The sequence below is a fragment of the Salvelinus fontinalis genome, chromosome 9, assembly GCF_029448725.1.
Source record: "Salvelinus fontinalis isolate EN_2023a chromosome 9, ASM2944872v1, whole genome shotgun sequence".
Taxonomy (NCBI): domain Eukaryota; kingdom Metazoa; phylum Chordata; class Actinopteri; order Salmoniformes; family Salmonidae; genus Salvelinus; species Salvelinus fontinalis.
This window is the reverse complement of record NC_074673.1, coordinates 26881696-26895072: the sequence shown is the minus strand read 5'-3', so window position 1 is coordinate 26895072 and position 13377 is coordinate 26881696. Positions and strand designations below refer to the sequence as shown.

Here is a 13377-nt window from a genome sequence, read left to right as displayed (position 1 = left end):
GAGAGAGAGAGAGAGAGAGAGTTCTTTCAGACACTTGGGATCCTTTGATATGATATACCTGTATTATGAGTGCAACTTGATACCCCGTCATTCTGATCCACCTGATGCAGAAACACTATATGAAACACAATATTCTCGTATGAAAGACATTAAAGTGTCTGTCAACTCTGTTTGGGCACAACATGTGTTTTGCTCATTGATGGTTCCTGTTGGTAAAAGTATAGGCTACAGTATGTCAGAATAATGGTTTTCTTAGATATACTAGATGCATATTACAACTTCCTGAAGTGACGTATATTTCTGCACTCATCTCACCTCTTCAGGTCATGCATATCCAGGGTTTACATTTGTTCTTACTTATCTTTGGTCACTTGTACAATTATTTACAATAAGTTACAAGTTACATCGCTAGTATAGTTTGGTATTGAGATTATGAAAGAGGATAACTAAGTAAACCCACTGTAAATGCCTTACCCACCCTCAGTACTGCACTCTAAAGTAAGGTCTATCATTAGCTAAGATGGAAAGCCATCAGTCAAAGCTGACATAATTGACATTGAGCCTAGCGAGTGCCCTCTAACTACAAACAACGAGCAGGTGGTCAGTCAGACATTATTCTCATCACACCAACTGCTTCTGCCTGCCCTGTTTTGAATATTGGCCAGGTGGCATTGTCAAGGACCTGCCTCCTGTCCCTATGTCCCCATACTGTACGTCTAGGTCTAGTCACTCAGTGACATATTGCTGGGCACCGTGGACATGGAGTGATGTGTGATGTGTGTGCAATGGCAGTTCAGGTCAGACACAGTGTGCCAACGGTGGTAATTGGCCAGATGGTGACCCCTGGCTGAACCAGTCTGCATGCTCATTTGTTTTATATCGAGCCATCCCTCATGGTTAATGTCATGCAACTGCATCTCCCAATCACAGCCGCTAGATGGCGATACAATCCAATTATTTTTCTGGAAAAAAAACGTGAGACCTGGAGAATATGAGTAGATCAATACAGAATAGATTATCTAAGAATGAAAGAAAGAAAAAGAAAATACCTGATTTGAAAGGGAGAAGAGTCATTACCTCATTGTCTGAGTGCATACCCTATACTGAAAGGATGAGAGACAGAGAGAGTATAGATGAAGATAGATGGAGCGACAGAGAGGTGAAAGAAGAAGGCGAGTGTGGCTGTCTCTGAGCAGATGTCGTTTGAGGGCAGAGAGAGGGCAGGCCGAGCAGGCTGCCATTGTGCCTGGGTCTCCCCATAGAGATAATGAAGGGTGGAGTGCTGGGAAGGATGTGCAGTCATCACTCACTGTCTCTGTGCCATCAGAGCTCAGCGCTGTGTCATCCGTCACCATTCAGCTCCTCTGGCCCCCACAGTCCCGCCACTGTCATCATGGTCATTATCTCTGCCTGAAACACACACACACACACACACACACACACACACACACACACACACACACACACACATTAATTTGTGCGCAGGGATTAACACACACACACCCTGTGTGTGACATACCGAAACACCGAGATTTGCACACTCACGCACACACACACACCCACACACACACACCCACACACACTCCCTCCCTCCCTCCCTCCCTCCCTCCCGCCCTCTCCCTCCCCTTCCCACATCTTTTCTTGTTTCCTGGTAAATGTGTGTGTGAGCTGTTCTGGTTTGAGGCTGGTGTTTAGCCTATGAATGGGTGATCATGTGTTGGGGAGATGGATGGCTCTGGGCCCAGTCCTGTCTCCTCTAATTGTAAAATATTAGTTAGATTAGACTGTGGCCTGTGAGTAATGGAATTTATTTGGAGGTTGCCCTCTCCTGGACCTCACCTCTAGTCCATTGGGAGGGAGATATCAGGAAAAAAGAATGTACAAGACAGGAAGAGGAGAGAGAAAGATGGGAGAGATAGGGCAAGCACTATATGTGTAGAGATGAGGCTTGCTTTATATTATTTATTTGCTGATGTTGCTTCATTTGTAACACGTTAAAAAGATAGCTTACATTTTGTAATGGCTCTAAGAACAAAGGAGATTTCGTAAGATATTTTAAGTGTAATTTCCTTTTCTTGAAACATATGGTTAACCAAATGCACTGTCCTGACCTGTTCCAAAATATTTTATCCTGCATTTAGCGATGTATTACACCCTGTCAAGTCAGGGTTGATTTTTTTTCTCTTCTTACAATACAATAGGGAAAGCCTTTAATTTGCAGACAATCCTATGGCTGACCCTGTAAAACAAAACATTTCACTGCACCTATCCGGTGAATGTGACCATAAAACATACACATACAGTACCGGTCAAAAGTTTGGACACAGCTACTCATTACAGGGTTTTTCTTTATTTTTCTAGATTGTAGAATATTAGTGAAGACATCAAAACTATGAAATAACACATATAGAATCATGTAGTAACACCATTTTTTAAAAATGAAATCTAAATATATTTTATATTTGAGATTCTTCAAAGTAGCCAACCTTTGCCTTGATGACAGCTTTGCACACTCTTGGTATTCTCTCAATCAGCTTCATGAGGTATTCACCTGGAATGCATTTCAATTAACAGGTGTGCCTTGTTAAAAGTTCATTTGTGGAATTTCTTTCCTGCTTAATGCGTTTGAGCCAATCATTTGTGTTTTGACAAGCTAGGGGTGGTATACAGAAGATAGCCCTATTCGGTAAAATACCATATTATGGCAAGAACAGCTCAAATAAGCAAAGAGACATATAGAAAATAGTACAAATCATAAAAACTAGAATGAGTAGGAGCGTCCAAACTTTTGACTGGTACTAATATATATATATATACATATAGAGTTGAAGTCGAAAGTTTACGTACACCTTAGCCATATACATTTAAACTCAGTTTTTCACAATTCCTGACATTTAATCCTACAAAAAATTGCCTGTCTTAAGTCAGTTAGGACCACCACTTTATTTTAAGAATGTGAAATGTCATAATAATAGTAGAGAAAATGATTTATTTCAGCTTTTATTTCTTTCATCACATTCCCAGTGGGTCAGAAGTTTACATACACTCAATTAGGATTTGGTAGCATTGCCTTTAAATTGTTTAACTTAGGTCAAACGTTTCAGGTGCCTTCCACAAGCTTCCCACAATATTTTGGCCCATTCCTCCTTACAGAGCTGCTGTAACTGAGTCAGGTTTGTAGGCCTCCTTGCTCGCACACGCTTTTTCAGTTCTGCCCACAAATTTTCTATGGGATTGAGGTCAGGGCTTTGTGATGGCCACTCCAATACCTTGACTTTGTTGTCCTTAAGCCATTTTGCCACAACTTTGGAAGTATGCTTGGGGTCATTGTCCATTTGGAAGACCCATTTGCGACCAAGCTTTAACTTCCTGACTGATATCTTGAGATGTTGCTTCAATATATCCACATCATTTTCCTGCCTCATGATGCCATCTATTTTGTGAAGTGCACCAGTCCCTCCTGCAGCCAAGCACACCCAAAACATGATGCTGCCACCCCCGTGTTTCACGGTTGGGATGGTGTTCTTTGGCTTGCAAGCCTCCCCCTTTTCCCTCCAAACATAACAATGGTCATTATGGCCAAACAGTTCTATATTTGTTTCATCAGACCAGAGGACATTTCTCCAAAAAGTATAATCTTTGTCCACATGTGCAGTTGCAAACTGTAGTCTGGCTGTTTTATGGCGGTTTTGGAGCTGTGGCTTCTTCCTTGCTGGGCGGCCTTTCAGGTTATGTCGATATAGGACTCGTTTTACTGTGGATATAGATACTTTTGTACCTGTTTCCTCCAGCATCTTCACAAGGTCCTTTGCTGTTGTTCTGGGATTGATTTGCACTTTTCACACCAAAGTACGTTCATCTCTAGGAGACAGAACGCGTCTCCTTCCTGAGCGGTATGACGGTTGCGTGGTCCCATGGTGTTTATACTTGCATACTATTGTTTGTACAGGTGAACGTGGTACCTTCAGGCATTTGGAAATTGCTCCCAAGGATGAACCAGACTTGTGGAGGTCTACAATTTTTTTTCTGAGGTCTTGGCTGATTTCTTTTGATTTTTTCCATGATGTCAAGCAAAGAGGCACTGAGTTGGAAGGTAGGCCTTGAATACATCCACAGGTACACCGCCAATTGACTAAAATGATGACAAATTGTCTATCAGAAGCTTCTAAAGCCATGGCATGATTTTCTGGAATTTTCCAAGCTGTTTCAAGGCACAGTCAACTTAGTGTATGTAAACTTCTGACCCACTGGAATTGTGATACAGTGAGTTATAAGTCAAATAATTTGTCTGTAAACAATTGTTGGAAAAAGTACTCGTGTCATGTACAAAGTAGATGTCCTAACCAAACTATATTTTGTTAACAAGACATTTGTGGAGTGGTTGAAAAACAAGTTTTAATGACTCCAACCTAAGTGTATGTAAACTTCTGACTTCAACTGTATACATATATATATAGTAATTTATATTTTAGCTCCCAGAGCATCAGTAAGACAGATCAGTGATATTCAGACAGATCAGTGATATTCAGACAGAGGTCAGTGATATTCAGACAGGTCAGTGATATTCAGACAGACAGGTCAGTGATATTCCAATAGACAGGTCTGTGATATTCAGACAGATATGTGTAATGATATTGAGACTAGATTGACAGGTCAGGGATAGACAGACAAGTAAGTGATATTCAGACAGCTAGACAGGTCAGTGATAGACAGACAGGTCAGTGATATTCAGATAGACGGGTCAATGTATTTCAGACAGATAGGGAGGTCAGTGATAGACAGACAGACAGGTCAGTGATATTCAGACAGACATGTCAGTGATAGACAGATATGTCAGTAATATTCAGGCAGATAGGTCAGTGATATTCAGACAGACAGGTCAGTGATATTCAGATAGACAGGTCAATTTTATTTAGACAGACAGGTCAGTGATCTTTAGACAGACAGGTCAGTGATATTCAGAGGGCATACAGATGTGTCACAGTCTCATTTCCTGTACTGCTGGTTACTATACACCAATAGATGGAGAGTTACCTTTTATTGCCCAACACCTTCTGTGGGCTTTTTCATTTTTTTCACCAAAATTACTTTTTATGTAGATGTTAAAGAAAGCTTTCCATTTCATACAGAAGGAGGAGGAAGAGGAGGAGGGGGAGGAGGAAGAGGAAGCGAGAGGTTAAAAGGTTGTGGCAGCGTGTTTTTTGAGCTCATATGACATCATCCCATAACGGTTTACTGTAATCATGAATGATAGAAGAAGCCGTGGAGTTATTCCAAGAAAGAAAACATGGAGATTAGTTGTGCTGTAACCAGGCCTGTAATAGCACAAGACAACATCTAGACATAAGCCTTATTCGCACGGGACTAGTATTACTATAGAGCGTTGGTTATGTAATTATTACCCCAGCATGTCCGTTGTTCCAGTGGACGATTCGGATGGGATTTGTTTTACCAAACTGCCCCTGTAATTATTTGTTATCCTCATTCAAAATGGACCGTTATGACGGAAGCCTGGAGACTGAAGTTGATATGTGACAAGGCAGTTCATTCATCTGTATGCTACGTGCATAGCACTTTGTTTTAAGCATCAATTTGTTCCCATGTTCTTACCCAAACTGGGTGCAGCACCTGTTAAACTCTGTAATATCCCTCAAAACACAGGGATGACGATTCGCAAAGGATAATTATTATCAGAGGACCTGGGAGTTTGCTGAAAAACAGTAGGTTTTTAGGGCTGGGATAATAACCTTCTTGCCAAGTAGAAATGACTGACATGCCAGATTCAGACCGGACTAAAATTACCGATGTGGTGATTTGTGCTTGTGCACATAATTATATTACCTGAGCTCACCCAGTTAAACGTATCCCATCTGAATAGGGCAATAGTGTGTGTGTAAAAGTAAAAACAGAGTATAACCCAGCACAAATTAGTCAAATTATTAGTCGATTGGGAGAGAGAGAGAGAGAGAGAGAGCGAGAGAGAGAGAGAGAGAGAGAGAGAGAGAGAGAGAGAGAGAGAGAGAGAGAGAGAGAGAGAGAGAGAGAGAGAGAGAGAGAGATGGAGGTAGGGCTCAGTGTAGCCAGCTGCAGACGTCTCTCATTCCTCAGCCCAACACTCATCACCACCATGAGCCCAGGGTGTGTGTTTTGTTTCTGTTGGTTTTTTGTGTGCATAAAATGAGAAGGACTTCAAAATCACAAATGAAGTAGTATGTTTCATGTAGTACTAGTCAGAGGTGGAATTAGATGGGGAACGCATGGGGTTGGAGTTCCTAAAGTGAAACCAGAGTAATTTTCTCCAGAATTCCACCACTGGGATTATTATAATTTAGTCCCAATATTTTATGATTACCACTAGAGAGTTGGCACTAGAGAGTTGGCACTGGAGAGTTGGCAGTATTAAACACAATGAAGTATAATCAGTAGGGAGGGCTGGGAGGTTGATTTGTCTAAAGCAATGCTTTCCTCTCTGCCAGGGGGGAAGCCTTTCCAGTGCAGGTACTGCCCCTACAGCGCCACCCAGAAGGGGAACCTGAAGACTCATGTCCTGTGTGTCCACCGCAGGCCCTTCGACAGCAGCCTGTACCCAGACAGACGCCTCCGACGGCCCCGTGCCAACACCCCTGTGACACCCTACACCTCCCAGGAAGGCTCTGCCCCTAGGCCTACACCCACTGGGAGAGATATCACCATGACATCATTGTGTGGGACTTGATGTTGCTATGGCAACTGCATACATCTCATTTTATCTGGAGTGCCAGAGTGTGCTCAGAGTGCATTCTGGGCGTCAGGAAATTCATAAAGTTGTCTGAAAGTTGTCAGATTGTCAGTTAGTAAATTCAGAGTTTCGCAATCGGAGCGTTCAGAACGCTCACTGGACACTCTGGCCGAGGAGTAGGGTTGATCTGAGTGTTCTGACCTCACATCGGCAGTCAGGTACCCAAGCTAACTGCCTAACGATGGCTAGCTTGCTAGCTGCTTCCAGACTCAAATGAGAAAACACCTTTACTTGCCCTAGCAGAGCTGGTTAGGCTGTTTTCATGTTATCCAGAGCGTTGGTGACTGTAACTGTAATGCTGGTAACAATTTAATTAAGCTTTTTTGCCGACGTTTAGTACTTTAGTTTCAGGTGTGGAGGATGACAGAGGGAGGATAGGGTTATGTTGTTGGAGATGGAAAAAAAACTTGATGTACATTCTAGTGTGGACTTGAAAATATATTTATCTGTAAGAAACAAACTGCCTATAATAAAGTGTATTGTGGTGTGTGGAGTACAGAGAGATTGAGTGCTTTTTACTTAATTTATAGTCAGTGTCATAATCATTTATATTCACCCACATACATCCTTCAGCTCAACACTGACTGATTGTCTGATTGTGAGCAGGCACCAAACTAACTTCCCCTAAGCTCTTTCATGCACTATAAATGTCGGTGTTTTGGTAAATATCTCCTAATATGAGTTCTTCAGAACAGTTATCAGTCAGAATCATATGCCAGATGTTCAGGGTGTAATCATGGCAGATGTAATGGAGTAGAATGCCTTCATTTGTTCTGTATTCCATTCGGGGGGGAGGGGTGCCCACCTTTCACACATATCATTATCTCCCATTAACAATGTGAACAATATTCATTTAAGGGGAACCAAAGACATGGAAAACTACATAGATTCATTGATACCATGGATGCACTAAAATGAAATGCAAATCAAAGATGACAACCATCCATACTGTAGGTGTACAGTGCCTTCGGAAAGTATTCAGACCTCTTGACTTTTTCCACATTTTGTTGGGTTACAGCCTGATTCTAAAATTGATTCAATGTTTTTTTTCTGATCAATCTACGTACAATACCCCATAATGACAAAGCCAAAACAGGTTTGTAGAAAGTTTAGCAAATTTATTAAAAATACAAAACTGAAATATCACATTTACATAAGTATTCAGACCCTTTACGCAGTACTTTCTTGAAAAACCTTATGCAGCAATTACAGCCTTGAGTTTTCTTGGGTATGACTCTACAAGCTTGGCACACATGTATTTGGGGAGTTTCACCTATTCTTCTCTGCAGATCCTCTCAAGATCTGTCAGGTTGGATGGGGAACATTGATGCACAGGTATTTTCAGGTCTTTCCATAGATGTTGTATCAGGTTCAAGTCCGGGCTCTGGCTGGGCCACTTAAGGACATTCAGAGACTTGTCCAGAAGCCACTCCTGCGTTTTCTTGGCTGTGTGCTTAGGGTTGTTTTCATGTTGGAAGGTGAACCTTCACCCTAGTCTGAGGTTCTGGAGCAGGTTTTCATCAATGATCTCTCTGTACTTTGCTCTGTTCATCTTTGCCTCGATCCTGACTAGTCTCCCAGTCCCTGCTGCTGAAAAACACCCCAAAAGCATGATTCTGCCATCACCATGCTTCACCGTAGGGATGGTGCCAGGTTTCCTTCAGACGTGACGCTTGGATTTCAGGCCAAAGAGTTCAATCTTGATTTCATCAGATCAGAGAATCTTTGTAATTTTTGTAATTTTATCAATTTTAGAACAAGGCTGTAACGTAGCAAAAGGTGGAAAAAGTCATGGGATCTGAATACTTTCTGAAGGCACTGTATATGAGCCTACTATATATCAGCCCATTTGTAATAAAGAAAGCCCTGCACTGACACGCACACGCGCACACAAGTAGTGGCCATCTACGGTAATGTAAGCATGATCCAGGCAGGCAACGGCTCGACCGGTGTGCTAAAATTCCGCCAGTAGAACAAGAGATCACCTTGGGCAGCTGTGTGTCTGTAGCCAGCCCGCAGTAACCACGGCGATGTGTTTGATTGACAAACGGCCTGATAACTCCATTCAGCCAGCCACCTGCTAGCTGTCAATCAGGGCAGCCATCCCGGGGCTATTGACAGAGCTGTCAGTCTGGGTGAGACATGTCTGTCAAAGGTCTCCTCTCCCGCTCTCTCCCTTGCTGCCTGGGCAGCCGACACTAACCTCCTTGTGAAGGCTCTCCAACTCACCTAGTACAGTATGAGGAAATGATTTGTGTCTATGTATTCAATGTTTGTGCTGTATGTTGTCATTGGTGATGACTCTAATCCTCTCAAATCCCCCCCTGCTTCTCTTCCTCTCTTCCTGTCTTGTCCCTCTCCTCCTCCTCTCCTCCCTCTCTTTCCTTCCTCCTCCTCCCTTTCTCTGCTCACTCATCCCTCCATCTCTGTACCTGACAGGTGACAAGGCCCAGTTCTCCAGCTGACTGGGTAATCAGAGACCTATCATACAGTATCTGTCTAAAGTCTGCCCAGGCCATGCCAAACCTGGCCGTGCTGTACCCTACCCTACATGCCTGGGGTGGTGGGTGACAGAGGACACAGTATAGAGAGTTTAGAGGTGCTACTAAACCCTACGTCTTTGAATTAACTCTGTCACCCCCCCCCCCCCCCACACACACAAACACACACACACAGACACACACACACACACTCACCTGTGTGCATTATCTCAAACCTTGTCATGTCAAACTCTTAATTACGCACAGTTTCCTTAAAGCATACCCCATTAATTAACGCTCTGAGTTTGTTTAATTACCCCTGATCAAGATGAATGTTTCAGTTGTCATCTCGCACCATAGCCAATGTGATACTGAGAGGGGTTCACTATTCAGTTTAACAGAAGCAGAGGATACGGCAAACCTGGGTCGTATTCACTAGGAACAAAATGGGGAGGTAGGCCTACTATCTGAACTTGTGCAATCAGAAACGTTTGTTTATGTTTTCTTTTGCAAAACATTTCGCAATGGTGTGCTCTAATGAATACGACCCTGGTAGCGGTGGGATCATAGCCGCAGGAAGGGTGCTGGAGCTGCTGCAGCACCCCTGATGAATTTAAATACATTTGCCAAAGTTATAGAATTACTGCTATCACTTCAGAAAGAAATTAAATAATTCAGAATAGCTTACTACACCATGAGTAGGCCTATAATTTAGCCACAGTGGATCAACAGCTTCTTTAAAAAAATAGCCTAGCTGTGGATTGTGTGTAGCTCAATAACAAGGCATAGCCTTGTTGGGAATGCGCAGAAAATCTGCCAGTGAACAGCATGCAGACAAAACAGGCCTTTCACAATATTTCAAATACAATCGAGGAAAACACAGGCTGGAAAGCAAATGCCTCCTGCTGAAAAAAGAAGACTATCTATCTGATGTTGCCTACCAAAATATTTGATCAACTTCCAAATAGGCCTATTGAGTGAACATTACTTTACAAAGTAAAACAAGAGAGATGTAGACTTTTGCAACAAGCGCATTGGCTATGCTGTGCATCATTGGGTGAGTCTTTTAGGACTACAATTTCTACAACTTGGAAAGCTCTTTTAGGACTACAATTTCCTCCTCATATTGTACAATATGTAGGACTTCACACAATAGGCCAAGACTATTGATGGATTCAAGATGAGGTAGTTTCAATTAAATGATTTATCTCAGTTTGCCAATGTCAAAGTAGCCTGTCATTTCGATCATTTGTGTGCTATTAAAAAAGATTCTGCTAAAGTCTCCAGTAATGTAAAATGACATAGAATTGCATGAAATGCGATTATAAATGGCCACATTTTCCCCGGACCCTATGCTACTAAAAATGGTCCCCATGTGTGTAAGCACTTCTACTCAACTTCTCTATGCCACTATGCAAATGTGATGCTTCATTATAAAAAAAAAGGTCACCCCCGCAAAATAACTTTTTGTTCCAGCCCTGCGGATTTACAAATGAAGCACTGAACATACAGTTGAAGCCGGAAGTTGACATACACCTTAGCCAAATACATTTAAACTCAGTTTTTCACAATTCCTGACATTCAATCCTAGAAAGAATTCCCTGTTTTAGGTCAGTTAGTATCACCACTTTATTTTAAGAATGTGAAATGTCAGAATAATAGTAGAGAGAATGATTTATTTCAGCTTTTATTTCTTTCATCACATTCCCAGTGGGTCAGAAGTTTACATACACTCAATTAGTATTTGGTAGCATTGCCTTTAAATTGTTTAACTTGGGTCAAACGTTTCGAGTAGCCTTCCACAAGCTTCCCACAATAAGTTGGGTGAATTTTGGCCCATTCCTCCTGACAGAGCTGGTGTAACTGAGTCAGGTTTGTAGGCCTACTTGCTCGCACACGCTTTTTCAGTTCTGCCCACAAATTTTCTATGAGATTGAGGTCAGGGCTTTGTGATGGCCACTCCAATACCTTGACTTTGTTGTCCTTAAGCCATTTTGCCACAACTTTGGAAGTATGCTTGGGGTCATTGTCCATTTGGAAGACCCATTTGCAATCAAGCTTTAACTTCCTGACTCATGTCTTGAGATGTTGCTTCAATATATCCACCACATTTTCCGTCCTCATGATGCCATCTATTGTGTGAAGTGCACCAGTCCCTCCTGCAGCCGAGCACCCCCACAACATGATGCTGCCACACCCATGCTTCACGATTGGGATGGTGTTCTTTGGCTGGTCATGGTCATTATGGCCAAACAGTTCTATATTTGTTTCATCAGACCAGAGGACATTTCTCCAAAAAGTATAATCTTTGTCCACATGTGCAGTTGCAAACCGTAGTCTGTCTGTTTTATGGCGGTTTTGGAGCAGTGGCTTCTTCCTTGCTGGGCGGCCTTTCAGGTTATGTCGATATAGGACTCGTTTTACTGTGGATATAGATACTTTTGTACCTGTTTCCTCCAGCATCTTCACAAGGTCCTTTGCTATTGTTCTGGGATTGATTTGCACTTTTTGCACCAAAGTACGTTCATCTCTAGGAGACAGAACGCGTCTCCTTCCTGAGTGGTATGACGGCTGCGTGGTCCCATGGTGTTTATACTTGCATACTATTGTTTGTACAGGTGAACGTGTTACCTTCAGGAATTTGGAAATTGCTCCAAAGGATGAACCAGACTTGTGAAGGTCTACAATTTTTTTTCTGAGGTCTTGGCTGATTTCTTTGGATTTTCCCATGATGTCAAGCAAAGAGGCACTGAGTTGGAAGGTAGGCCGTGAAATACATCCACAGGTACACCTCCAATTGACTCAAATTATGTCAATTAGCCTATCAGAAGCTTCTAAAGCCATGACATCATTTTCTGGAATTTTCCAAGCTGTTTAAAGGCACTGTCAACTTAGTGTATGTAAACTTCTGACCCACTGGAATTATGATAGAGTGAATTTTAAGTGAAATAATCTGTCTGTAAACAATTGTTGGAACAATTACTTGTGTCATGTACAAAGTAGATGTCCTAACCGACTTGCCAAAACTATAGTTTGATAACAAGAAATTTGTGGAGTGGTTGAAAAACAAGTTTTATTGACTCCAACCTAAGTGTATGTAAACTTCTGACTTCAACTATAGGTAGGCTAGACTCTAGCTAACCACTATATACTAAAATATCCACACATGCCACTAGCCAGCGATACAGCATGAGTTAGAAGATCATGAATATAGGCTATATTTTGAAGTATTATTTAATCAGTAAAACATTATTGATTTAGCTAACTATCAGATTTACATCAATCATCACCATCAATGATCAGCTAATAGCCTACCCTCTTTTCCCGATGTCACTCATGTCTTTAGTAGGCACTGTAACTAGCTTGAAATATGCAGAATTATTATTTATTTTTTGTATTTTTTTACTTTATTTAACTAGGCAAGTCAGTTAAGAACAAATTCTTATTTTCAATGACAGCCTAGGAACAGTGGGTTAACTGCCTTGTTCAGGGGCAGAACAACAGATTTCTACCTCATCAGCTCGGGGATTCGATCTTGAAACCTTTCAGTTACTAGTCCAACGCTCTAACCACTAGGCTACCTGCCACCACACTAAATAGTCCAGGGGAGGCTCCTTAAAGGAGGAAGGTGAGGAGCATCCTACTCCATGAATTAAATTTTTTTAATGTAGTGAAACAATTTTTTAAAATACTTTTTTGATAAAACTATACTAAATCTATTCACATGACATCAAATAACTGATTAAAACACACTGTTTTGCAATTAAGGTCTATAGTAGCCTCAACAGCATCCTCTAGGGTAGCACCATGGTGTTGCAGGAGGACAACTATTTTCCATCCTCCTCTGTGTACGTTGACTTCAATACGAAACCTAAGAGGCTCATGGTTCTCACCCACTTCCATAGACTTACACAGTAATTATGATGACTTCCGGAGGATGGACTCCAAACTATCAGATCTCTTAGCATGAAGTGACATGTTGTCCATCCAATCAAAGGATCAGAGAATTAATCTAGTAATGAAATAATATGCTACAGCTAGCTAGCACTGCAGTGCATAAAATGTGGAGAGTAGTTGACTCAAAGCGAAGAAAGACAATAGTTGAAAATTAAGGAGAAG

At 41.8% G+C, this 13377-nt stretch overlaps 1 protein-coding gene across 1 annotated transcript in view; it reads left to right on the top strand.

Annotated features, from left to right (window-relative positions):
* The window catches only part of LOC129862359 (zinc finger protein 536-like), a 43038-nt gene extending 35767 nt beyond the window's left edge, over nt 1-7271 (top strand). The window contains exon 4 of the mRNA XM_055933908.1: nt 6477-7271. Coding sequence (XP_055789883.1) covers nt 6477-6715 — 239 coding nt within the window. The 3' untranslated portion in view covers nt 6716-7271. The remainder of the gene's footprint in view (nt 1-6476) is intronic.
* The last annotated feature ends 6106 nt before the right edge of the window (nt 7272-13377 follow it).